Here is a 22,342-nt window from a genome sequence, read left to right on the forward strand (position 1 = left end):
GAGCCTTGCCCCCCTCTCCCATCATCTCATACAATTGAGGGAAGGAATCAATCGTGCTAGTGCCCTCGTACGGGTACTTTGAAAAGGCATCAAAGCCAACCCCAGAATTAGCAGCTTCGTAAGAGCTATCCGGATGGAAGAAAGAAGATGTCTTGCCACCGGGAAATATCCAAGTTTGAGAATTCTATTCCCAGAGCTTGAGCTTCGGGACCATCGAGATAGTCTTGATCCCTGATGTCTCTGAGTTTCTCGCGCAAATTAACGATTGCCACGCCGTTATCAAGGAATGCCTTGGTGTTGTGGTCCTCTAATGCATGCCCAGAATATTTTAAAGCAAACAATCCGGGGTGAAAGTTTAGCTACTTAAGCGTTCTTGATCTGCAGGGCGTGACGAATTAATCGGACTTGACGCATTCAAGGGGACAACATTCGGTCCACGTTTGAGTCGTTGGGAAGCGTACCGATGTCTCCAGTCCCTAATACGTCTTGATCCAGACCGGACAGAGTCTCTGGCTTGATGATAAATTATCTCGCTTCTTTACGAGTTGTTTCTTGGAGACAGGATGTTCTACAGCATCGTGACATGAATCGCAGCGTGATGACTTGACCCCTGGATGACCAGCGAGGTAAAGAACGGCCGATTGGAGAGAGTGCGAAGTAGTATCTGCCCCTCCATCGATCAACACCCGAAGATAGCAATTCTCCATCACGTTATGCAACGGGATATCGATAGAATAAGTCCCATCCATCAATGTATCTGCGATACTGGATCGTTTGACCCCTTTTCTGCGGCTGCTCTCTACACATCGTCGCGCCTCCACCCATGTGGTGCTGAACTCCTCGTTCAGGCAGATTGCACACTTTTTCCAAGGATCAAGGTCTCTGGAAGATACTTAGGAATAGGCAGATAGTCAGCAGGAGGATTTGCCCCTGGCTCAAGCGCTTAGGCCAGTTTATCAGTCAGATCAAACACAGCATGGCCTCACCAGTCTTCATATATCAGTGTCCTAAACCCCCAGACGACAATAGTAGCAATGGAAGCAAAGGTGCGTTTGATATGGCTGATAAAAGACGCAGGAGTATCCAACAAATCCTGTATGTAGATGGCTACTTCCGCCTCTTGAACCCGGCCGAGCTCTCCATTCAACTGCGCGGGTGAAAGCACCTGCGCGGTGATCTTGCGCTGAGACCTCCAATGCGGGTGTGCATCCCGAAAGGCAATGTTGTTTAGTCGATCGAGCGATCGGAGTAGATGACGCCTTTATTTTCCATGAGTTCGCGGATGACGACGCGGTCGTTCAATACCACCATGGTTGCGTTTGCTAGTTTGACGGAGAAGATGGTGTCGTACTCGTCGCTCCATCTTTGATTCTGCTAGCATTGGCAATACATATAGTTATAGTGGGTAACGTGCTGTCTGTATAGTCCTTTTCTCGCTAGCTGATGTACATTCCCAATCACAGCAAGGGTTGGAGGGCCTGAGGGGAGCCTCTTATCTCGAGATCCAATTCGGAGAATGATATAGACTCCATAGAGAATGGAACATATCGAAATGACAACTGTTCTCAAGTATGGATTCTATTACAATGATGAATATGAACAGTGTGCTGTATATCTGTTCAGATTATCATGACTCACTGTTTGTTAAAAGGCCACCCTGTCATGCAGCCTCGTCGGACATAAAGCAAAAAACTCTTAGTAGAACATAGAATCATCATCTTCACAATGACAACAAAAACCACAGTTCGTCGGCCAAGACCATCATCTTACTCGACCGTATATAAAATCATCATCTTTGTTTTTCTCCTCATCATCCCCGTCGCCATTTTCCATCTCCGCCCAGCTCCAAATCCTCAGCCTCATCAACCCGATCAAGATATCCTAACCACCAAGGAAAAACCACCCATCCCAGACCACATAAACGAAGAAAACTGCCGTCCCAGAATCAGATACGAACCCGGCAGAAGAGGCATCGCCTGCTACCCATCCACCGGCGGGATGTGGATCGCCAACGCCGAGCCCCTCATCCTGCAACACCTTAACGTCGACCGATTCACCCGGACAGAGCGATTCCAGGATCCAGCAGAGGATAAATTCTGCGATCGGCTTCGCGTTGTTGGCGCATCTTGGTGGGACTTTTCACCCGAGACGGTTTACGAATATATCGACTGCGAGCCGGACGATTGGGAGGTTTATGACAAGCCCCCCTGGCCTGCGGCGTACATATCTAGTCGGTATGTTGGATTCCCGGATGATGGGGGAATCCTGGTGTTAAAAAAAAGAAGATGGGAGCCTGAAGTGGACTTTGGGAGGGGGATAGGGGGTATTGATAATGCGCTGACGATGGAGGAAAGGTGTGTGGTGATGAGGAAGCTGGGGGCGGTTTTCTGTGAGAATTTGGAGAGATGTGAGGCATTGAAAGATTTGGGAAAGGAACCAGTGGAACTGGCCAAGATGAAGCAGCAGAAGATAGAGGCGATAGTTTCTCAGTATGATGCTCCGATCTGTGGGAATATACTTGATGATATTCCAGAGTAGATTGATATATCAGGGATTACTAGGTATCGAGTGCTCGATTTATCTATGCGCTTTCCGTTACGTTAGCGTATGCTTTATCATTGCAGACTTGATTTACTACTGAATATGAACTATCACTATTATGTACCACCAGCAGACTCGGGTAAATCACAAACATGCAGTCCCAGATTGAAGTATAAATCAGGAGGGCATTCGACTATTGATGATATGATTCCACTATCGTCATCCATACTGCATTTGACGAACCTGTTGCAGTTAGCTGGAAATGGTAGAAGGAAGAATGTGTCTGTTGCATAATGGGTGACAGAGAGAGCCCGAGACTGTCTTGGGGACGTTTGAGCTTCGGTGAGGATCGCGAGGGTTACTGGAAAGAGAAAAATTTTTGAGGTTTGCATCTTTAAAGATATGGAATTGAGATTGGTACGAAAGCTTGTATGAGATGGATATATGCAGAATAATAGCTAATAATGGGTTGAAAGGGGTAATATAGTTACAAATCAAGGTGTTGCACATTCCTTGTGCTACAGCCTCAACCCAGAGAGCATTCCGGCAATATCCTGCATTACTAACAACAAACAATAAGCATCAGAGCCTGGCGATTGAAATTCTGTCCTAAGATCAGTCATTTCATATTTTCAGCAAAGGAAATATCCACTTACCTATTGCTTACTAGCCATGGCCCAGAGGAACCACCTGAATCCGAGTCTCTATACATGAAACGCGCACCCTGCATTCTCACTCCAATCGCATGTTTGAATATATGGATTAAAGTGCAAAGGCTTATCACAACTATAAATTGTCGACAAATGGTGTTCTATATCGCATTTGATGAACTTGGTGCAGTCTCCTGGATACGGAAAATGCCACACCTCAGGCGTGGCGAACTGACACACTACCCAGCCCAGCTCGCCACCAGGCTGACCCGAGGCAAATGCATCGTCGGTGTCACTGTCGCTTTGTGCGCGGGAAAAGAGAGGGAGAAGGGTGAAAAGAAGGGATGAGAAGCGCATTTTGTAAGAAAACTAAACAGAGCGGGTTGAGAGTAAGGTAGAATTGATGGGAGTTGTTTTGGGACTGCGAAGATGTAATATAGCCATGAGAAACAGCAAGGGATTTTCAGGAATGGGTCTCTAACTGAGTTCAGCTGAAGAATGATTCCTAGTATCGGCTTAATGTCTCGGTTATCATGCAGATCTCTATTCATGTACAGTCATACGTACTGTGATTGGTTCCGCAGAATAAAACCAGAGAGAAAAGAAAAAAAAAAAAAAATACAATCTCCAGCTGGTCTTGAATAAGTCAACAGGTTCATGAAATACCAATCTTCTTGAAGGGAATTAAGGATGGAAGGATGTATATGCTTAATTTATAAAATGATAAAATCCTAATATTGACTGGAAACCATGAAGTGTATACCTCAACCAAGTGATTGATAAAGTCTCTGCGTAGTTATCAACATGACTGCAGCATGACCAGCAAGCAGTTCCAGTGGTCTAGACATGGAATAAATATATCCATCAATGGTTCTTGTAACACATACCGGAAATATATATCCGCACAGTCCTTTAAGAACAAACTTACTCCCTTTGTTAATCCATATGGCCTACTTCTGGATTTAACAATGTCTATCTCAATATTAACCTAAACTGCAGGTGACAGTGATCGAATCTGCAGCTGCTGTCAGACCAACAGTTCGCACTGGCCTGGGAGAAATAAGCAGCCATTCAAGGTCAATCAACCAATCAGGACTGCTCCTCGTATCGAGTGACGCTGTGGACTTCGTGAGCTGGAGTGCATGGACATAAGCAACGCCTCAAAGCTTAGCAAAAGATAAAATTATTGGTGGGTATATTGTCAAACAACCCATGAATAGAGAAGCAGCATATTCACCCGCTGTCCCAGTTGACATTTCCAAAAATACATCAGATCCAGGCACCCTATGGTAACTAGATGCCATTGACTTGCTTTATAGAGAATGTGGTGGGTTTTATGTTTCTACTAGAGAATCTCCAGAGAAAGCCATATTGGAACTCATCATTCCGAGTATAAATTTGCTGTGTTGATGGATGGATCCGCTGAATCCGATTAGTGTTACAAGAGTACTTCCTGCCATGCACCTAGCACGCAAGGCTACCTGTATTACGATTCAGTTTGAATGTGGCCCTGATCATATTAGAGAGTATCCTGGGTTTTGCGATCCAAAAGAGTTCAGTGTATGTATGGATACCTTTGATCTTGGATATATGGATTTGATGCGCGCGTGCAAGAGCCTGAATGCAGTCAGTATCGTGCTGAAGAATGGATTCGGCGATTACATCTTTCCCCTCAAGGACACGCTGAAGAAATTGGTCTTTCTGTGGTTTGAAGATGAATGATCGACTCAGAATTAAGTCTTTGGCTGTCTTGCTGATTTTCCTCTGCTGACGGAAGTTCATGTTCGCGGTGTCAACCTGGTTCGATATAATCTTAGCAGTCTCGACGAAGACGAGGATGAGGATCAAGATGAGGATGACGAACCCAATGTCCCGTTTTTGGTCAAAGATGATATGCTCGATAACCTCCTTCCCAATATCACCATTCTCCGCGTCGACGACGTCAATTACTACACAGATACTGCGATTCTAGTGAGTAATTCGGTGAGACTGGTCAAGTCCGATCAATCTCCTCACCTGTGCGTACTAGAAATTGGAGGCAAGTTCATTCGGCATCGTTCCCCGAAACCGCGTGTTCATCGTCTTGCCTACTCGACTGGTTCGTGGGTAAATGAGTCGGATAGACGTGACAAATGGGAGCCGTTGTGTTAAGCATACCGGGAAGCTCCGGTGAAGTTGAGGATAATTGATCCTATCATTGATCCCAGTTTGATCGGTGGACAGAACTCTTTGCATTGGCTGTTCATGGCTGGGCATTTATAAGTCCTGTGGTCATATGTATTGATATGATATGAAGGAAATATGATACTGATACTATAATAAGTATACAATGATACATCTGCTGACTTGTCTTGACATCAGGACTGGTTCTGGTGCTGCATGTCCCTCCTTGCTTTCCGTCTTTCTTTTTTAGAACTCTTGTGAACCCCAAAATACCAGTCCTTCTAAACTCCAACAAGATATGATGTGATTAAATTCTGTACTTTTACCAAATTTTGGTTCAAATTATGTTGGATATATGCACAGACATAGTCTGTTAGTAATGTAGACTAACCCATAGTAGATAAAACAAAACTGTAATTACTACTTGAAGTACTTAACTATAATAACTAACGAGAAATTATACAGCACATATACCATAGATACAATTAGAACACAGAAATAATATCAACATCCCCCTTCAACAGCAATTTTTAATAGGAGAAAGCGAAATATAAAGAAACAGAACAACAGATGAAGGAACTCCAGAAAACATAGGAAATATTTCTGCTAAGCTGAAGAACAGCTGAATCTTAGCAGTATCACTTTCTCAGCTAGATTTCCATGATCCCGATCTCTTCCTCCCCACACTTTTTAGTGCCTTCACTAGATAGGCTCACCAGTGCTGGTATCCGCCAAGTCACGACGTTCTCCAGTGCTGAAGCCCGAGTCACGACGGACAACATACTCCGGGCCGCCCCGGCGCTTTCTTGTTGCAGCTTGACAGTTGGGTTGAATAGGATGGCATACGTTTCTTCCACAGCAAGACTGAACAACACACTTTTCCCCGGACGCACATTCCGAGGAGGACTGGCAAGTCTTAAGAGGACCACAAGAAACACCCGAACCACATGCCCCAATGCCTTCAGTTGTGCTGAAGCACACACAACCCCCAGTATGACATTGTTGAAAGGTTCCACATGTCTTGCCAACGCAAGTACATTTTCCGTTTTGACAGTTTCCAGATGGACACTGCGAAGGAAAATCAGAATATGCACATTAAGATATAACAAGATTTATGTGATATGACTTACAACATTGCCACATGATCCACAGTTGTTGGGGTCAGTCTTAATGTTGGCACAAGCCTTATTGCAAAGCACTTTATCTGGATTTGTGTTTTGTGGCCCACATTCATAACAAGGCCCTGTTCCATGGGCTGCGGGTGCTGTGCAGACATTTCCTGGGTCAGGGGCGAAATTGACTGCGCACCATTGTGCGCATTGACTGTTACCCTGTGCTCGGGAGCAAATGGAAAAGACTATATAGCTATTAGATCAAAGTTGAGTAGGTGATGCAGACTTGGCGGGAGGCTTACCAAATGTAAGCAAGATGAGTACCAGGAGCTTCGCCATTATGGATTGTTTTGAATACTCGTAAATATTATGATGGTTAGATTTGACCTTATACAAAGTAACACTAGCATTGCCGGGGTGGTATTCAAGATCTTTATATATAACAATTTCATAAACATTTTTGTGCCATCATGATCAGTATGTCCAATCGGAGAGAAACGAAGTTCCAATATTCTAGACCGTTGCAGACATAGCTAAGTTGTGGTATGCACCACTTCTAGACCTGACTGGACAGGAAAGTTGACGTATTTTCATAATATACTTACGACCTAGACCTGGCTCTCAAGTAAGGCTAGAGCAAGCCGATTTTCATAAACATGATACACTGAAAGGTATTGAATTATGGTCCCCCAATGATAAAAACAGGCATCAATTGTATGTCATTTAGAATTGTCTAGTTGATTCAGAGTAACACATGTTGGTGTTTAGACTCTAAAATCTCAGTCCATTATCAACAATACTTTGATGCACAGAATACTTCTCCTTACTCATGCCATGATGAACTCACTCTGAGCTCTTAATATCCACGTGGACTAGACACAGATCACCTCGAAATATAACTGTTCTACTAGAAGGTCAAGTATGGGCCCTAGCTCTAGTCCTTAAGAAATAATTAGACTTCATGTTCCAGAAGAGCTGAGACAATCTAGTCACAATATTTGCCGAGACTCTTTGCAGGGGATGCACAAATATTTAATGTAACATCTGTGCATGTTTCAAAACTGAGGGATGGAGGGCGGAATCTGGAATGGATAGTTATAACTAAGGGTAAACTGTATTTACTAGCGCCTTGGGGGACCTCCAGTAACAGACGTCATGTTTTATGGTTCAATGATAGATACTGGAGTTTCATTAAACTGAATATGAGACACAGCATGATGAGCCCCACCTTCAATTTTAATGCATTATGGTGAGCTTTTATATTAAACTTTATTGCCTTTTCCAGATCTGCAATTCCACACTACTGGTTCACAGAAACCATAGGAATGTACTGTTTTAATCTATCTGTATGTGTTCACCGTGGTTTACTGGGCGTCTCTCTAATGTAGATAAAATCCAGTAATGCAAAAACCTTCTCCAGAAGTCAGAAATAATCAATTCCAACAGAAAGAAATCCGAATTAACACAATGGTTAGCTCTAATTATAACCCTCACTACCAGGCTCCTAGAACAAGGAGAAGCATCACACTGTAGAAAAAGTAGAAAAGAATATTTAATTTGACCTAGACACTATGATGCATTTATATGGTAATATCTTAGGGTTATAAATCATGGAACGTGAATTACAGAGAACCAGTAATTAGTCACTATATTTTTATGTTCTAGCTGTCATGATGATCGCGCGCTTCAAAAAGATAGTTTAATCTCAGCCAAAAACGCCCCACGTGCTTGTGACCAAACTCGCCACGAACGAAAAATAATTGACAGTTAATTTTGGCATTGTAAAACCTTGCTAAAACAGTTCTGGAGCCTGTTGTGGAGTTAAGCTCAAAGGCTAAGCTCAAAGTCAATATCTGGTTCAGAGGGCGATGACTGGCCAGAACACATGAACAAACTATTAGGTCTATGAGGGTAATAGTGCCGTCATCTAAAATGATGGCTTGCCTTACCTTAAAGCTAGGCTATGAAGGATACTCATCTCTTTAATACTACCCATGGTCGACCACGGGACATTACTAAGGCTTCACATTTCCACAAATTGAAATAATCCCAAAAACCCATAATGGGATCTTGAAGCAAATGCCGTGTGCCCAGCTGATTCTACAACATATAGTATAGATAGTTTGATCCATCATGATATATTAATCCGTAGCTCAAGATTCTATATTTGAGTTTCTTCTAAATATGCCTTCTTTACCCGTCCTTACTATGGGATAATTACATACAATCACAGGGTGTGGAGAACAGGGCTTCCCCTCCGCTCAGCCGTACTTAAGCCCCATGTTAAGCTCAGCTAATAACTATTTTGCCACTTTTTCATACCTTTACCCCTACCTGGTCTTTATAACTAACGAATATACTATCATCATCCTTAATATATCTTAGCTCGTACTACTACTCTAAATGTGAGCTCTGGAAATGACATAACATGATCTCTGGGGGTAGGTACGACTACTTGGTGCGGTAGATTCTCTTTAAACCCCGAGAACTTACAAAATAGGGTGCCCTATGACATAGCCTGATCATGAGGGTCTCTAAAAGGAATCCAAAAAACTCCTCGGTATGGTGGCCATACAAATCAAGACACCATCATCCCCCTTTGGGGGCTCCTCAATGCCTATACACATGTAAGTGAACACATCACATACTTGGAAGATTCGCTCCAACCAGCCATGAGATTATCCAGACTGGTCGTCAGGAAAGGGGATATTATCAGAACACTCAATCTATTCTTGATGAGATTCACGATGGCATATCCGCTTAAGCGAGTCGTTGAGATGATTACTATCAGGACTACCTTGATCTGCTACTCCCCCGCATTCTTCATCTGTTGCTCTGGTTCCCAGGGAAGAATGATGTGATATAAATCCAAAGCTATCATTTCAAGGCAGTACTCTGCCCACTTTAACATGTTGAGACTCGAAGGACAATCGTTACAGATAGCCATCGCGGTAAGCGCTGACAGCGCGTATCTACTCTTTGGATACGACCAGGGAGTTCTGGGAGGCCTTGTGTCGTATCCAGGCTTCCTGTCTGCTATTGGCAATCCCAGCTCAGGATATCTAGGGACTATCGTGGCTCTTTTCAACATCGGCTGTCTCGTCGGATGCATCATCTCAGCGTTTTTCGGCAATCGACTCGGTCGAAAGAATACCATCATGCTGGGATGTCTGATTATGGTCATTGGGGGTTCTATCCAGGTAAGCACATATGGCGCTGGCCAACTTATTGCCGGTCGCGTCATTTCTGGTGTTGGGAACGGGATGAATACGTCCACAGTGCCGGTGTATGTTTCTGAAACTTCTCCGAGCACTAGGCGTGGAAAGTCGCTTGCCATTCAGATGTCGATTGTCATAGTAAGATACTTAAATGATTGATACTTCACCGGGTTATCTTATAGTTTGGCACCGTAGTGGCTTACTGGCTGGACTATGGCTTGATCCGCTCTCAAACCGGCGATGTATGCTTTCTATATCTCAACTACTCAATCATTGCTGATAGTGGCAGGTCGTTTGGCGTTTTCCACTCGCTTTCCAGAACTTCTTTGCGTTGCTCACTATCATCACGATGCCCATGCTGCCCGAATCTCCACGGTAAGCAAGAGGTAGTAGTTCATAAGACTCACCAGCTGACTACACAGATGGCTCTATTCCCATGGCCGCCAGAAACAGGCCATTGATACACTATCACGACTGCTTTTTCTGCCACCAGACCATCCTGACGTGAGGCTTGTTGTAGCTGAAATGGAAGAAGCCCTCACGATCGAGCGCAATAGCCCAACCTTCACTTTCAGAAGTATCTTCCTGGAGAAAAGCGATATCAAAAACCCCCGACGATTGGCCTTATGTTTCCTCCTCCAGTTCTTCCAGCAGTTCACCAGGATCAACGTCATTGCATTCTACAGTAAGTGTCCTCTTCATATTGACTAAATATCATGCTCACCGTCAATCACCATCGTCCTCGAGAGCAATGTCAGGCTATCCCGCGAACTGAGCAGCCTCGTCGCCGGCTTAATCCAGATCGCTTTCTGGCTCAGCACATTCCCGCCCATATTTCTGATCGATCGACTTGGCGGCCGAAAGGTGCTCATGTTAGGATCGATCATGCTTCTGCTGACCATGACGCTGTTCACGGTGGGCATCGCAGTCAAGACACCTGCTTCATCTCGGCTGGCCCTTGCCATGCTCATCGTATATGAGATTGCCTTTGGGATGAGCTGGAACTCGGTGCCGTGGTTATATGCACCGGAGATTACGCCGCTGAATCTTCGACATGTCGGGGCTGCTATTGAGTGTTTCTCCGAGTGGCTGTTTACGTTTGTGTATTATATCACTTCTTTTACTGCGACACGGTGCTGATGATGTTGGTGATAGGCGATAGCCCAGATGACTCCTCCGGCGATCGCCAATACATAATGGAAGATTTACATTTTGTTCTGTGTTTTGATTGCGCTGAGCATCCCGTTTGTCTACTTTTTCCTGCCAGAGGTTTGTCTGCCCACATTTGCTCCGGGGACACTGCTGACCGTGTTGTCAACAGACGGGTGGAAAGACATTAGAGGAAATTGATTATATCTTTGTAAAGCACAGAGGCCACAGGAATGAGCTGCAAGATGGCTCAAGGCTCTCAAATGATGCGTCATTAAAGGTGAAAGGTGAAACCTCGCTCGCAGATTGAGAGAATTTGATGAAATGAAGTCATCGGAATTGAGTTACTCTGGATTTATTGTACGTAGATCGTGAAATGTGAAACAGACAGAATAAGTCCATCATGTTTAGGGTAGTTGAATAAAACTGCTATAAGACAATTGGATATATTCAATATAATACATTGTATCAATAGCATGTATTGGCAATTAACAGCTAATATACATAGATAGGTCTTTCTAATCCTTCATATCCATTATAAATAGGAGGATCCGATTGGATTCCAAGTATGTTATGGGCACTCTATCGCACCACCAAGGGACACAATGTGGTTGCACTGTCCAACGACTCTCGATACGGCCTCATGGCTGGTGTTTTCACCCAAGATATCAACCGTGCTCTTCGGCTGAGCGAGACCTTTGATTCGGGCGTCGTGGGCGTCAACTGTGTCAGCACCATCCACTTTGCGTGTCCTTTTGGGGAACCAAGGAGAGTGGGATTGGTTGTGAGTTGGGCGTATACGCTTTGCATGCCTATATAGAGCCTGAGACAGTGTTGATTAACTAGCCCTGATGCTGTATATGGATAGCTCTTTTCTTAGTTATTTTAATAGACCGAGGAATAACTATACAATAGTATGCGATTATATTTGCTACAATAACCATATTGATCAAGAGTAAAACCAGCTTCCCTTATTCATCCCATGTTTCTAATACAGCAAGTGCCTCATCTGCAGAAATGCGACTGGATGGCAGGAATCGCATCAATCCTCGAGTGATTGAAAGAAGAGGCTTAAGGATAGGATCATGCACTTGCTCAACAAACTTCTGTTCCAGTTTAGACAGCCCATAGTCTATACAAGATTAGCAACATCTTCCATCGTAGATAATTTAGCTCACCCTTCACAGCCAGATCATGTTTAGAGCTTGATTGCATTTCCTCCCACTTGGCCTGCCATTCAGCTGGCAGTTGCTCTACAAACCCAATCATTTGGAAAGCCAACACCTCGTCTTCACCAAGATACCAGAATGGGTATGCCATAAACAGAAATGAATAGATCTGCTCATGGTCAACATGAATTCGAGCAGACTACATCGCTCCACTTACCATGCAGCCAGCACGCCACAGATCGATACGATAATCAAAGCTGTCCGTAAATAAAGTCTCAGGAACTCGCAATGGCCCCGGCTGAGCCAGCCGTTCGGGCTCTTCCCCTTGACGAAAACTCTCGCCAACATCAAGCAGGCGAATATCTTCATCGTCTTCGTCTATCCAGTCAACCCACTTTGCGGCCTTGACGAGCTGTGTCGGCAATCCCTTTTCCAAAACCGCGCCGTCAATGCGGGCTAGTGGCTCGGTCCCTGGGGATCCGAGGACAGCAAAAAGTTCTTCTTCGGTTGCTTTTGATAGATTATTGCAGCTAAATGCTATGTTTCGGCCGCTTATATCTGTAGTCGATTCAGTAAAATTACACTAGCTGATTTAGAAAGAGTGATTTCACCTCCATGGCACATGCCAGCACTATGGATGAAACCGATAGCCTCTAAAAGCTGCTTGGAAATTCTCAGGACAGTTTCCGGGTCAAGGCTGTCTTTGTCCTCGTGGTAGTCTGCAAGAACTTTATCAACAGTAGGCCCGAGCAACTCAAAGACCAGACATTGGTGAAGTCCATTAGGCCCTTGATGAGAAAAGGAATCGAGCAGCTGAACAATATAATTAGAGGATAGATTTCCCCCAGAATGCTTTTCTAGCAATTCGAAATTATGCAGTTCTCGTGATGCTTGGGAGTTTGCAGTCCTGATCTTCATTGAAGCCCATTCTTTCTGGCTGTGTATAGTTAGTTATGCCTAGAATGAAAGATATGACATACTCTCGGTCGTAGACAAGCCATACAGTGGAAAAGCCACCCCAACCTAGCTTGTGGTGTACTTTGTAGCGACCATCTTTGAATGTGTCTCCTAGGGTGACTGGATGGTATCCTCCAGGCTTGTATCTTATCAATTTCTCCTGTGTATAGAGGAGATTGTTCTGGCAGTAGATTGATAGATCCATGTTGGAGGGATGAAAGAAGATGCAGCAGTGAGTCACACCTGATATTCAGCTGCCATCCTGGCTCTGATTGGCTAGAGCTTGCTTACTGATTGCTTAGGTATTAGTTCTATACCATATATTGCATAGTGTTTTATAGTCAAGCTGTTCGCAAAGAAAGGTGACTGAAGATTTGTACCACTATATGTAGCTATATACACGATTATGTCCATATAGATATAAATAGACGTTCAAATATTCAGGAAACATGACAACATCTCTATACTCCGTGTATGACTCACCCCATATACTCCTTCACAACAGGCAGAAGATAAACACACAACAGCCAAGCACTCCACATCAGAAACGTATTATGATCCGACTTTCGATCCCTCAGGCACAACACCCGGACAGCAATCAAGGAACCGACAGCAAGAGGCAATACACATCCAACCCAGTTGACATCCCAGATAAACACACAAACAAGAGACCAGATAGTGATAAAGCCGGCAATATTCCACCGTGCAGGTCCATCGCCGATAACCAGCGGAGCCGTCTTTCGGCCCTTCGCGGCATCTCCCTCCTGGTCTTTCATATCTTGGAGATTGACCGTGCAGAAGACAGCACCGCTAATGACGGCGATCCATATAAAGGCAGTGGTATTGGGGGCGTGATGCAAGCCACACGCCACACGCAGTGCTCCCATATGGTAGACCGCAAAAGCAACACTATTAAGCATATCACGAACGATGAAGCTATCATCCGCCCCGTTAAGGTCATTGTACATCCAATCAAGGCTGTAGAGAAGGGCAGTTTCCTTCCACACACCCATGGTGTACGTAATCGCCAGCACGACCGGCATGATGGCAATGAGAAAGTGTCTAGCCTGGGTAGGCGTAAGTCGACCACTTGGTAGTGGCCGCCATGGTTTGTTGTGTCTATCTTCGATGATGGATTCGGGGAGGCGTTGGTTGGCGACTTCGAGGACGAGGACGTTCAGCCATGCAAAGAGAATGACTAGTGGCGTGCGGAGGAGGATCGAGTATGTGTTTGGGGATGGGTTGGTTGTTAATTGAGGGCCTGAGAGGGCAGCCAGAATCCCAAAGCAGGTTACTGGGAAGACAAGGATGGGGAGGTCGCTGTAGGAGAAGAGCCACAGGGTTTGCAGGAAGGTTGATGGAGAGCCAGGAAAGGATATATTCTAGATATGTTAGATAGTGATATCTTGTTGTGGGTGCTGCTTACCTGCTTAGCATTGATATCCTCCACGGTTGCCATGGTGAGTTTGTCCCGAGGGTTTGCTGTCTCAGAAGCCATGATGATGAATATAATGGAAAGAATCTGTCAATTCAAGAGATGTCTCTGGTACACCATTGACACCGGGTCAACTGTTATTTAAACGTCTCTGATGCTGACTGGTTTCTACTTCACTTTGACCAAATCCTTCGACTGCGGCAACTGTCCATCTTGCCTGCTCTCCATCTCACCCATCATATCAACACTCAGCGCCACAGGCAAACAAAGACACAAATATAGAAGGACAAACAGACCAATCGAAACCCAACCAGACGTTCCCCTCCATACATTATCACGCCTTATAGCATCACAGGGTCCCATGCGGCTGAAAACGTGGTTCCCACAAAGTTTAAACCAGGAAAATGCCTATGATCAGAATCTATAATTGGCTCCATGTATCAAACCATAATTACGGGATTTGGGCGGGTGCACATTGCCACAGCCTTGTTGATATCATACTTCGCCCTGCCCGCTTATGTCGGGTAAAGATTTCTGTATCATTGCCGACCAACAGCCTCAGCCTGATTAGTTGATGCATTATTTCTAACCCGCCCGAGTCATCGAGGTGGCTGCATGATGCATTGCCATCACAGCCGTCACAAACATACGGCTTTGAACGTTGCAAAGCCCGACTTTGAGCCGCACAATGGGATTGACAATCACTTATACACCTGCCTTTTTAGGTATAGCTCGCACATATTAGCCCTAAGAGGAATAAGGTATAACTCGTTATCAGTCACGACAACCAAGACAATCAAGAGATTGTCCTCGAGATTGCTCGAAACACTGCGCCATGCATTCTGACTGTAAACATTCTTTGTTCGGCAAAATGATCGCTACCGGGATGTCAGGCTCTCCAAGGCTGTGTACGTGATCGGCATCGTTTGCGCATGACCCTGGGGCCAAGGGTGATGTATTCGACTGATACTGGGTATTCTTGCCCGCAAAGGCAATTCGGGTGAATTGACTCAGATGTAGGTATTTTGAGACTGCCTGGGCGTGTTGCTTTTGACATATAAGCCTGCATCTTCTGCTCGTTCTGCTGTAGATCAGACATCAACACTTCAATATGGATACACCGCGGTTTTATACAACAGCAGCCATTGCTGGCGTTGCCACTCATCTCTTCTACTTCAAACATGGCGAACATCATCTCCATGCCATTCGATATATGGTCATCTTCTTTGCATCGGTTGTGACAAGCATTGCCTTGATGACTGCCCATGGCGAGTCAGTCTACCATGCTTCATCCCAAGTCAGCCAGATAACGGCAATCTATCTTGGTGGTCTCTATGCCAGCCTGACTATCTACCGTCTCCTTTTCAACCCCCTCAATCGACTCCCCGGACCCATCGGGGCCCGTCTCTCTTCACTCTGGTTCTCATCCCAACTCATCAAATCCTTGACTTCATATCGAACCCTCAACGCCCTGCACAAAAAGCACGGCCAGATCGTGCGAATCGGCCCTTCCGAGCTCTCCATCATTACCCCCAACGCCGTCAAAACCGTCCATGACCCCAAATCCGGCTGCACTCGCGCCGAATACTACGACATCACCTTCCCCGCCGTCTCCCTCCAAACAACCCGCGACAAGACATTCCACCACCAGAAGCGGCGCGAGTGGAGTCAGGCGTTTGGCAGTAAAGCGTTGCACAGCTATGAGCCGCGTATCAGGGCGCATCGCGAGCGGTTCATCGCACAGGTTGCTAAGACCGACTCGCCGATCGATATCACCAAGTGGTTTTACTGGTACGCGTTTGACGTCATGGGCGATCTCTCGTTTGGGTATTCGTTTGGGATGGTCGAGGATGGGAAGGATCACTGGGCGATTCGGCTTCTGAATGACTCGCTGCGTCCGTTGGGGTATATGTTGCCTGTGTGGCTGTTTCAGGTGGGAATATCGATTCCCGGTCTGGCGAGGGATTGGTGGGGGTTTATTGATTTTTGTTATCAGCGGTTGGAGGGGAGGTTAAATGTATGTTTTCTGTATCTTTATCTTTATACTTGATGAAGCTGACTCGATAGGTTGAACCGACTATCCCTGATATCAGTACAGCTGTTCTGGCACCGCTAAAGGGAAAGACACTTACCGAGCAGGATCGGAATATCATGCGAGGAGATGCGCAGTTGATGGTGGTGGCTGGGAGGTAAGTCTCTACACATATCTTCATACTCAATCTAACATCTTCAGCGATACAACCGCAACCTCCCTCTCATCCATCTTCTACGAACTCTGCTCCCATCCCAACCACATCGCCAAACTCCGACAAGAGCTCGCTCCCCATCTAACAGAATCAGGAACATACCACCACGAGAATCTCTTCCACCTCAACCATCTCAACGCCGTCATCAACGAAGCCATGCGTCTTCATCCGCCTATCCCAAGTGGTATGACCCGTCTTACGCCTCCGGAGGGAATTACCATCGACGGTGTCTACATCCCAGGTAACACGACACTGTTTCTGCCTCAATATCCGACAGGAAGGAATGAGGCTATCTACGACCAGGCAGACAGCTTCATCCCGGAAAGATGGTATTCAAAGCCGGAAATGATCAAGGAGAAGTCGGCTTTTGCGCCGTTTCTTATTGGTGAGTCTGCACATACAGTATAAAACAGCCATAACTAATGAGAATATGTAAAGGACCATACAATTGTATCGGCAAGCCCCTCGCCCTCTTGAACATTCGCACTCTCGTGGCGCAGCTAGTAACAGACTTCGACTTTGAGTTTGCACCTAGTGAGAATGGAGAGGAGTTTATGGGTGAGGCTATGGATCATATTACGTTGGAGTTGGGGAAGTGTATGGTTAGTTTTCGGGCGAGGGAGTGATCTCTCTTTACTTTTTTACGAGATGGAATAGGATGAGATCATGTTTCTATTATGGACTACGAATATGTTATTAGATAGTAACGGTGCTTTATTCTGCTATTTAGGTATAGCGAAGTGTAACTGAATCCACCCATTCTGTTGCCTGTCCTTCAGATACAGAAAGCTAGGAATGAAATGAAACACCGAAAAAAACCAGCCCTAATATGAATAAATGCCCATAAGTCCATCGGCAATCAATTGTTAAAAGTTGAAACGATCGAGATCACAGTCGACATCAATGTTGCGCAATTGACGATCGAAATCGGAAGACGATGACCGTCACGGTAGCACTATTCTGGTCTATCCGACGATAATGCAGCTGGCAGTCTGAGGGTCGCAAACCGTCTTGTCGGGACACTCGTCGTTGCTGGTGCAAGGGAACAACGCATCACGAGCGTGACGAGCGCTGGCTTGGCAGACGCCAATCTCGCGATCGCAGGGCGAAGATCCAGGACAATCATCGTCGTTTTTGCAGGAGATTTCGCTGGCACGAGGAGGGTGACGAGCGTTGTCGATGCAAGTGCCACTCTTGCGATCGCAGAGGGCATTGCTAGGACAGTCGTTGCCGGTGCTGCAGGAGAGGGCGTTGGCGCGAGGAGGATAGCGAGGATTGTCGACGCAGGTGCCCGTGTTGCGGTTGCAGATGGCGTTTCCAGGACAGTCGTTGCCGGTGCTGCAGGCGGTTGCTGCATCGCGAGGAGGGTGGCGAGGACTGATGCAGATGCCCATTGGCTTGTAGCAGACGGTGCCACCGGGACAGTCGTCGGTGTTTTGGCAGAAGATGAGGGTGTCGATGGTGGAGGAGACGTCGTTGGTGTTGTCTGCAGCGATCGCAGTCACGGCAGCCACGAAGGCGAGGGTGAGAAAGCTGGTGATCTTCATGGTGGATGGAGGTGATTGAAGCTGAAGAGAATATGGAAGTGGATGTTCGAAGGAGTTCAAGACGAAGAGAGGATAGAGAGGATGGGTTGGGAAGATGGAGGAGAGGTGGAGGAAGATCGAGTGAGGATCAAGTGAGGTTTTTATAGACAGAGAGATAGATGCAAACATATCAGACAGCGTCAGTGAATGAGGGAAAATTTTCACTCGGCAGTGAATGGAAATCTCCTCCTCCACAGGAGAGCTCCTACTGACATTAATTCTGAGGTGTGATTGGCTGTTTCTCTCAGTGAATATCAACAAAGCCAGATACTGAAAGAGATGCAGTGTCACCTCATGCTGTCATACATTCACTGCAGTATAGACAAAGAATCCAGTCGAGTATGAACTCTATGCCTCTATACAAAGATGGGTGGGTATTCCATCGAGGATAAAGAAAAGCGTGTCGATCAAGGCTGTATGCAGCAAGACCCATAAGACAGCAACTACGCATTCTCGACATGAGATACAGCCTCTTTGATGCCAACAGAAACCCCCCGGTGCGCTCGAATCTGCGCAATTCGCTGCAAATCCGCCTCGCCCGAGTTCCCACCAAACAACATGTCCATTTCCTCGATCGGCACGCCCTTGGTTTCCGGAACACAGAAATACGTCCAGTTGACGCAGGCGATACTGAATGCGAATGCGGCGATGTACACCCAGACAAAGACGCAGGCAGTCCAGCCGGCGGCAGAGTATTGGAAGAGGTAAAGTATTGGGAGAGGTAATTCTGATAGACGGCGTAGAGGGTGGCCACGAGTAGCTGTACAATTGACATACCAATCGCGCCCATGGTCAGGGTCTTTACAACGAAACCATCGATTCGAGAAACGGTCGGAAATGGGCCGTTTATGAATGCGCCTACCATCGTTACTATCTCGAGGATAATATCAAACAGTTCCGCAGTCGAGCTTACAACAATCAAGCTACACAAGCTGCCCACACCTCCATCGTACAGGGGTATTCTTCGAGTACATACTCCGTATCAACCGGACAATCGTCATCCGAGCATCTCGGCGCATGTTGAATGCGACGATTAACATGTCAGTCGCTTTCCAGGTCGGCTATGTTTGCGGGTATAGCGTCTGGCCTAATAATATCATGACGTCCTCTGCATTTCGCCCCATGTTCTGCAGTCCATGATGGCTGTCAGGGTGGCAGAAATGTTGTATTGTTTGCATTTGCCTGGTTGCAGTGGCGCCTGAGGCCAACAACTGAGGTAGAAACAGTCCTCCAATCATAATAAAATAGAGCAAGCAATCTCACGCTCAGCTCATCACTTCCCGATAGTTATAACGCGGCTATCCAGCATACCTCCATATAGTCTATACTTCAAACTGTTAGAAGGACACCAACAATCTGCTGGCGGCCTGAAACGGGCCATTGACCAACAACTGTCGCCAACAACTGAGATAGATCAACAACTCCAGATTCTTCTTCTAGAATAAACCCCGCCGAGTAAGATGTTCAAAGTCTAAATTGTTATTAAGGTTATCAATGCCCTTATTCTTAGCTATTGGCAATCTTGGAAATCATCTAGTGATAATAGTCTACATTAAAAGTTCCAGAAAAAATCGCATCAAAAATAAAAGTGGGTCCTCCGTGTATACGGATGCGAACTTCCCTTTTCGGTAAAGCCTCCTTTTATACGTTGTTTCTCGATATTTTTCTCTCAGTATTTATATCCCCCTTGCACTTTGTTGTAGATTTCTTCACTCACTCATACACACTCTCTCTTTCTCTCTTACACCAACCAAATATCACCATGGCAGACGCAACAGAAAAGGTATACAAAGCCTGGCCTTCGGGCCCGCCTACGTACCAGCAGGCCAACACCGACCAGGGCCGGGATATCACACAGAGCAAGCATTGGAACTATTCGCTGTTCGACTGTTGCAGTCCAGGATCACTCTGTACGTCCCTTCCATTCTACCTATATAATATATCTAACCAGTGTTGTCATAGGTCTGACTGCCTGCTGTCTCCCATGCCTAACATTCGGAAAAACGCGAGCCAGAACGCGCGATGCAAGCTTGCAAGACTTTCACTACATCAACACAGATGTTCGTTCGATCCATAACCCAAGTTGAACCGCAACTAATCCAGTTCCATTCAATTAGTGCTCACTTTTCACCTTTCTTGGCTTTTTCTATTCGCACTGGATCATCCAAACCATCCGACGAGGCGAGATGCGCGAGCGATTCGGAATCGAGGGCAGTTGCTGCGGGGATTGCTGTGCTGCTTTCTGTTGCGGTTGCTGTGCCATTATACAGGAGGAGAAGGAAGCCGAGTTGAGGACGAGACCCGAGCTGACGGGGTATCAGGCTCCGGCTCAGATGGGCTATTCGTGATGCAGACAGGATGGTGATATAGACTGTTGAGAGTCTGTGGCTAGACGCCTTTTCCTATGTTTTGTATTTTATTCGTTCATTCGGTGAAATAAATGTATTAGTAGCTTTGTTTGGAATCGCATTTGGGATAAACGAAACTTCAATTTGGGTATCTAACGAGTATTGGTATACAATAGAACAGAACCTATGCTGACAGCTCCACCTGTCGTAAAGGCCACTCGACAAACTGCCCATAGTAGCCATCAAGAGACTGATAGATACCACGCATGATATGCTGCGGCCAATCACGAATGAACCAAGCCGAATCAACCCGTTTCAACAAGACCGTAAAATAAGAAAAGACCACCAAAGCAGTCGGCTGACGACGCTGCAAGTCGTCCATGATTATGTCCGGCAACGTATAAAGCCAGCTAAAGATGCATGGCCAGAGATCGGCATCCTTCACCGGGAGATCATCACTGTATAGCGAATGATACGTTTCTTCGAGCCGATGCAATGCCTGGGAGTAGCTCGGATATGCCGGATGGCCGGGTTGATATGAAGCTGCTACCACTCCTCGGAGCTGCTCCAGCTGTTTGGCATATTCGGATTCAACTCGACCCAGCTGACTGTTGAGTTGTCCGTGGCTGGTGTCCGAGTGAGGCACGTCTTCGGAATCCCCAGAATGCACCGTAGAGATATCAAGAGAGAGAAGACCGGTGCATGTTTCCAGCACCGACCGAACCCCGAGAAAAAGCGACAAGCAGCCCGCCTGGCCATGGGTGCGAAAAGCCAAATACTCCCCTGGTCGAGGGCCTTTGGCGATAGAGCAAAGGAAGATAAACAGAGCAGCGGCATACAGAGCATGGCCGTTCTCTTTACCCAAGCAAGGCACTGCAGCTGCGACTTCACAAACGGCCGTCTCGTAATGCCGTTCTGCTTCAGCGTAAAAGTCGACTCCTGGGTCCATCATTTGCTGTAATGTCGTGGTTCCTGGGTTCCGTGCGAGGTGAAAACCAGAGAATGCGAGAAGGAGACGGAGAACGTAGTGGAATGAGAAGCCTAACCGGCAGAGTTGGATTTGCAGGTGAGGCTGGCTGGCAGACAGGTCTGGTGAGCTCATAAAATGGTGGTATAGCCCCATGTCTATGGCTGTGAATTCGAATGGCTTCACGCCTACAGTCGAACATGGTTTACCAGATGATGCCTGCTCTACGAGCGGCAACTGGGTCTTGGAATTCCCCCTTTTTGGCGGCTCAAAATTCTGCTGCGATGATGAGATAAATGTGAAGCTTTTTTCAAGATGCACATCTGGAGAAACATTTGATTCCGCAGAGCTGTTGCCTTCTGCTGACAGTAAACCCGGTTTTCTTGAGACGTAGACACATTCAGTCGAACGACGCACACAGTTCGTACATGAAGGTTTTTTTTCATCACACTAAATTCCATGAGCATGTCTGAGGTTGATATTCGAAGTGGGAATACCTTTTGGCGGCGTCTTTTACAGTCTTCGCAACCAAAGCGAGACTTTCGATGGGATTTTCGAGGCTGTTTCTGGACGTACGAGTTCATCGTGTTGGATGTGGAGCAAATGAAGTTGAACGGGATTTGCCTCTTTCAGTTGATTATCACGTGACATTATGGCCTTATAGGGTTAACCGAAGGAAGTATATCAATTTGTAGGAACTATAACTATGATAGTAAATATTTGATTAGGTACAGGTCAGGTTCTTTTATAGGGAACATCAGACAGAAGCCAGGATTAGTAGAGTATAAAGTGAAGATGATT

The 22,342-nt window shown here is 46.0% G+C and overlaps 13 protein-coding genes across 13 annotated transcripts; 5 read left to right on the forward strand and 8 right to left on the reverse strand.

Annotated features, from left to right (window-relative positions):
• Positions 1-1,725: 1,725 nt before the first annotated feature.
• Positions 1,726-2,669, forward strand: ASPWEDRAFT_186797 (uncharacterized protein; the record flags this gene model as incomplete). The annotated part of the gene is made up of 1 exon (XM_040832152.1): positions 1,726-2,669. The coding sequence occupies one exon, from the start codon at positions 1,726-1,728 to the stop codon at positions 2,536-2,538; it is 813 nt and encodes a 270-aa protein (XP_040684495.1). The 3' UTR covers positions 2,539-2,669.
• Positions 2,670-2,949: 280 nt separating this feature from the next.
• On the reverse strand, positions 2,950-3,579 carry ASPWEDRAFT_44799 (chitin binding peritrophin-A domain-containing protein). Its single transcript, XM_040836355.1, has 2 exons — positions 3,198-3,579; positions 2,950-3,145 (listed from the first exon to the last, which is right to left on the reverse strand). Exon 1 carries the CDS (start codon positions 3,546-3,548, stop codon positions 3,246-3,248), a length of 303 nt encoding a protein of 100 aa, XP_040684496.1. The 5' UTR covers positions 3,549-3,579; the 3' UTR covers positions 2,950-3,145; positions 3,198-3,245.
• A 701-nt stretch (positions 3,580-4,280) lies between these two features.
• Positions 4,281-5,437, reverse strand: ASPWEDRAFT_175924 (uncharacterized protein; the record flags this gene model as incomplete). Its single annotated transcript, XM_040831432.1, has 5 exons — positions 4,281-4,324; positions 4,766-4,808; positions 4,854-5,151; positions 5,218-5,286; positions 5,349-5,437. 5 exons carry the CDS (start codon positions 5,435-5,437, stop codon positions 4,281-4,283), a joined length of 543 nt encoding a protein of 180 aa, XP_040684497.1.
• A 309-nt stretch (positions 5,438-5,746) lies between these two features.
• On the reverse strand, positions 5,747-6,853 carry ASPWEDRAFT_44800 (uncharacterized protein). The gene is made up of 3 exons (XM_040836356.1): positions 6,769-6,853; positions 6,485-6,711; positions 5,747-6,422 (listed from the first exon to the last, which is right to left on the reverse strand). The coding sequence occupies exons 1-3, from the start codon at positions 6,803-6,805 to the stop codon at positions 6,057-6,059; spliced, it is 630 nt and encodes a 209-aa protein (XP_040684498.1). The 5' UTR covers positions 6,806-6,853; the 3' UTR covers positions 5,747-6,056.
• A 2,522-nt stretch (positions 6,854-9,375) lies between these two features.
• Positions 9,376-10,824, forward strand: ASPWEDRAFT_120051 (uncharacterized protein; the record flags this gene model as incomplete). Its single annotated transcript, XM_040828964.1, has 5 exons — positions 9,376-9,822; positions 9,867-9,926; positions 9,968-10,059; positions 10,107-10,373; positions 10,434-10,824. The coding sequence occupies 5 exons, from the start codon at positions 9,376-9,378 to the stop codon at positions 10,822-10,824; spliced, it is 1,257 nt and encodes a 418-aa protein (XP_040684499.1).
• A 577-nt stretch (positions 10,825-11,401) lies between these two features.
• On the forward strand, positions 11,402-11,701 carry ASPWEDRAFT_175927 (uncharacterized protein; the record flags this gene model as incomplete). Its single annotated transcript, XM_040831433.1, has 2 exons — positions 11,402-11,628; positions 11,680-11,701. The coding sequence occupies 2 exons, from the start codon at positions 11,402-11,404 to the stop codon at positions 11,699-11,701; spliced, it is 249 nt and encodes an 82-aa protein (XP_040684500.1).
• Positions 11,702-11,804: 103 nt separating this feature from the next.
• ASPWEDRAFT_54195 (uncharacterized protein) lies at positions 11,805-13,164 on the reverse strand (the record flags this gene model as incomplete). Its single annotated transcript, XM_040838025.1, has 5 exons — positions 11,805-11,965; positions 12,012-12,171; positions 12,220-12,560; positions 12,614-12,939; positions 12,983-13,164. 5 exons carry the CDS (start codon positions 13,162-13,164, stop codon positions 11,805-11,807), a joined length of 1,170 nt encoding a protein of 389 aa, XP_040684501.1.
• Positions 13,165-13,427: 263 nt separating this feature from the next.
• Positions 13,428-14,548, reverse strand: ASPWEDRAFT_44804 (UbiA family prenyltransferase). The gene is made up of 2 exons (XM_040836357.1): positions 14,386-14,548; positions 13,428-14,341 (listed from the first exon to the last, which is right to left on the reverse strand). Exons 1-2 carry the CDS (start codon positions 14,455-14,457, stop codon positions 13,439-13,441), a joined length of 975 nt encoding a protein of 324 aa, XP_040684502.1. The 5' UTR covers positions 14,458-14,548; the 3' UTR covers positions 13,428-13,438.
• Positions 14,549-15,468: 920 nt separating this feature from the next.
• On the forward strand, positions 15,469-17,604 carry ASPWEDRAFT_44805 (cytochrome P450). Its single transcript, XM_040836358.1, has 4 exons — positions 15,469-16,411; positions 16,462-16,583; positions 16,628-17,025; positions 17,079-17,604. The coding sequence occupies exons 1-4, from the start codon at positions 15,506-15,508 to the stop codon at positions 17,264-17,266; spliced, it is 1,614 nt and encodes a 537-aa protein (XP_040684503.1). The 5' UTR covers positions 15,469-15,505; the 3' UTR covers positions 17,267-17,604.
• A 1-nt stretch (position 17,605) lies between these two features.
• ASPWEDRAFT_175931 (uncharacterized protein) lies at positions 17,606-18,187 on the reverse strand (the record flags this gene model as incomplete). The annotated part of the gene is made up of 1 exon (XM_040831434.1): positions 17,606-18,187. One exon carries the CDS (start codon positions 18,185-18,187, stop codon positions 17,606-17,608), a length of 582 nt encoding a protein of 193 aa, XP_040684504.1.
• A 482-nt stretch (positions 18,188-18,669) lies between these two features.
• Positions 18,670-19,091, reverse strand: ASPWEDRAFT_175932 (uncharacterized protein; the record flags this gene model as incomplete). The annotated part of the gene is made up of 2 exons (XM_040831435.1): positions 18,670-18,953; positions 19,004-19,091. The coding sequence occupies 2 exons, from the start codon at positions 19,089-19,091 to the stop codon at positions 18,670-18,672; spliced, it is 372 nt and encodes a 123-aa protein (XP_040684505.1).
• An 897-nt stretch (positions 19,092-19,988) lies between these two features.
• ASPWEDRAFT_119160 (PLAC8 family protein) lies at positions 19,989-20,574 on the forward strand (the record flags this gene model as incomplete). The annotated part of the gene is made up of 3 exons (XM_040828882.1): positions 19,989-20,136; positions 20,189-20,286; positions 20,344-20,574. 3 exons carry the CDS (start codon positions 19,989-19,991, stop codon positions 20,572-20,574), a joined length of 477 nt encoding a protein of 158 aa, XP_040684506.1.
• Positions 20,575-20,699: 125 nt separating this feature from the next.
• On the reverse strand, positions 20,700-22,144 carry ASPWEDRAFT_62241 (Zn(II)2Cys6 transcription factor domain-containing protein). The gene is made up of 2 exons (XM_040838625.1): positions 22,039-22,144; positions 20,700-21,991 (listed from the first exon to the last, which is right to left on the reverse strand). Exons 1-2 carry the CDS (start codon positions 22,123-22,125, stop codon positions 20,759-20,761), a joined length of 1,320 nt encoding a protein of 439 aa, XP_040684507.1. The 5' UTR covers positions 22,126-22,144; the 3' UTR covers positions 20,700-20,758.
• Between the last annotated feature and the right edge of the window lie 198 nt (positions 22,145-22,342).

Source organism: Aspergillus wentii (assembly GCF_001890725.1).
Source record: "Aspergillus wentii DTO 134E9 unplaced genomic scaffold ASPWEscaffold_8, whole genome shotgun sequence".
Taxonomy (NCBI): domain Eukaryota; kingdom Fungi; phylum Ascomycota; class Eurotiomycetes; order Eurotiales; family Aspergillaceae; genus Aspergillus; species Aspergillus wentii.

Excerpts from the sequence above, each read along its gene's own strand:
- ASPWEDRAFT_44805 (XM_040836358.1), top strand. The coding sequence starts at position 15,506 with ATGGATACACCGCGGTTTTATACAACAGCAGCCATTGCTGGCGTTGCC. Across the intron at positions 16,584-16,627 it reads TTGATGGTGGTGGCTGGGAG|CGATACAACCGCAACCTCCC; the intron begins GTAAGTCTCTAC and ends TAACATCTTCAG. Across the intron at positions 17,026-17,078 it reads TTTTGCGCCGTTTCTTATTG|GACCATACAATTGTATCGGC; the intron begins GTGAGTCTGCAC and ends GAATATGTAAAG.
- ASPWEDRAFT_62241 (XM_040838625.1), bottom strand. The coding sequence starts at position 22,125 with ATGAACTCGTACGTCCAGAAACAGCCTCGAAAATCCCATCGAAAGTCT. Across the intron at positions 21,992-22,038 it reads GTAAAAGACGCCGCCAAAAG|TGTGATGAAAAAAAACCTTC; the intron begins GTATTCCCACTT and ends CATGGAATTTAG.
- ASPWEDRAFT_44804 (XM_040836357.1), bottom strand. The coding sequence starts at position 14,457 with ATGGCTTCTGAGACAGCAAACCCTCGGGACAAACTCACCATGGCAACC. Across the intron at positions 14,342-14,385 it reads AGGATATCAATGCTAAGCAG|AATATATCCTTTCCTGGCTC; the intron begins GTAAGCAGCACC and ends TAACATATCTAG.
- ASPWEDRAFT_44800 (XM_040836356.1), bottom strand. The coding sequence starts at position 6,805 with ATGGCGAAGCTCCTGGTACTCATCTTGCTTACATTTG. Across the intron at positions 6,712-6,768 it reads ACTCATCTTGCTTACATTTG|TCTTTTCCATTTGCTCCCGA; the intron begins GTAAGCCTCCCG and ends ATAGCTATATAG. Across the intron at positions 6,423-6,484 it reads GTGGATCATGTGGCAATGTT|TGTCCATCTGGAAACTGTCA; the intron begins GTAAGTCATATC and ends TTTCCTTCGCAG.
- ASPWEDRAFT_44799 (XM_040836355.1), bottom strand. The coding sequence starts at position 3,548 with ATGCGCTTCTCATCCCTTCTTTTCACCCTTCTCCCTCTCTTTTCCCGC.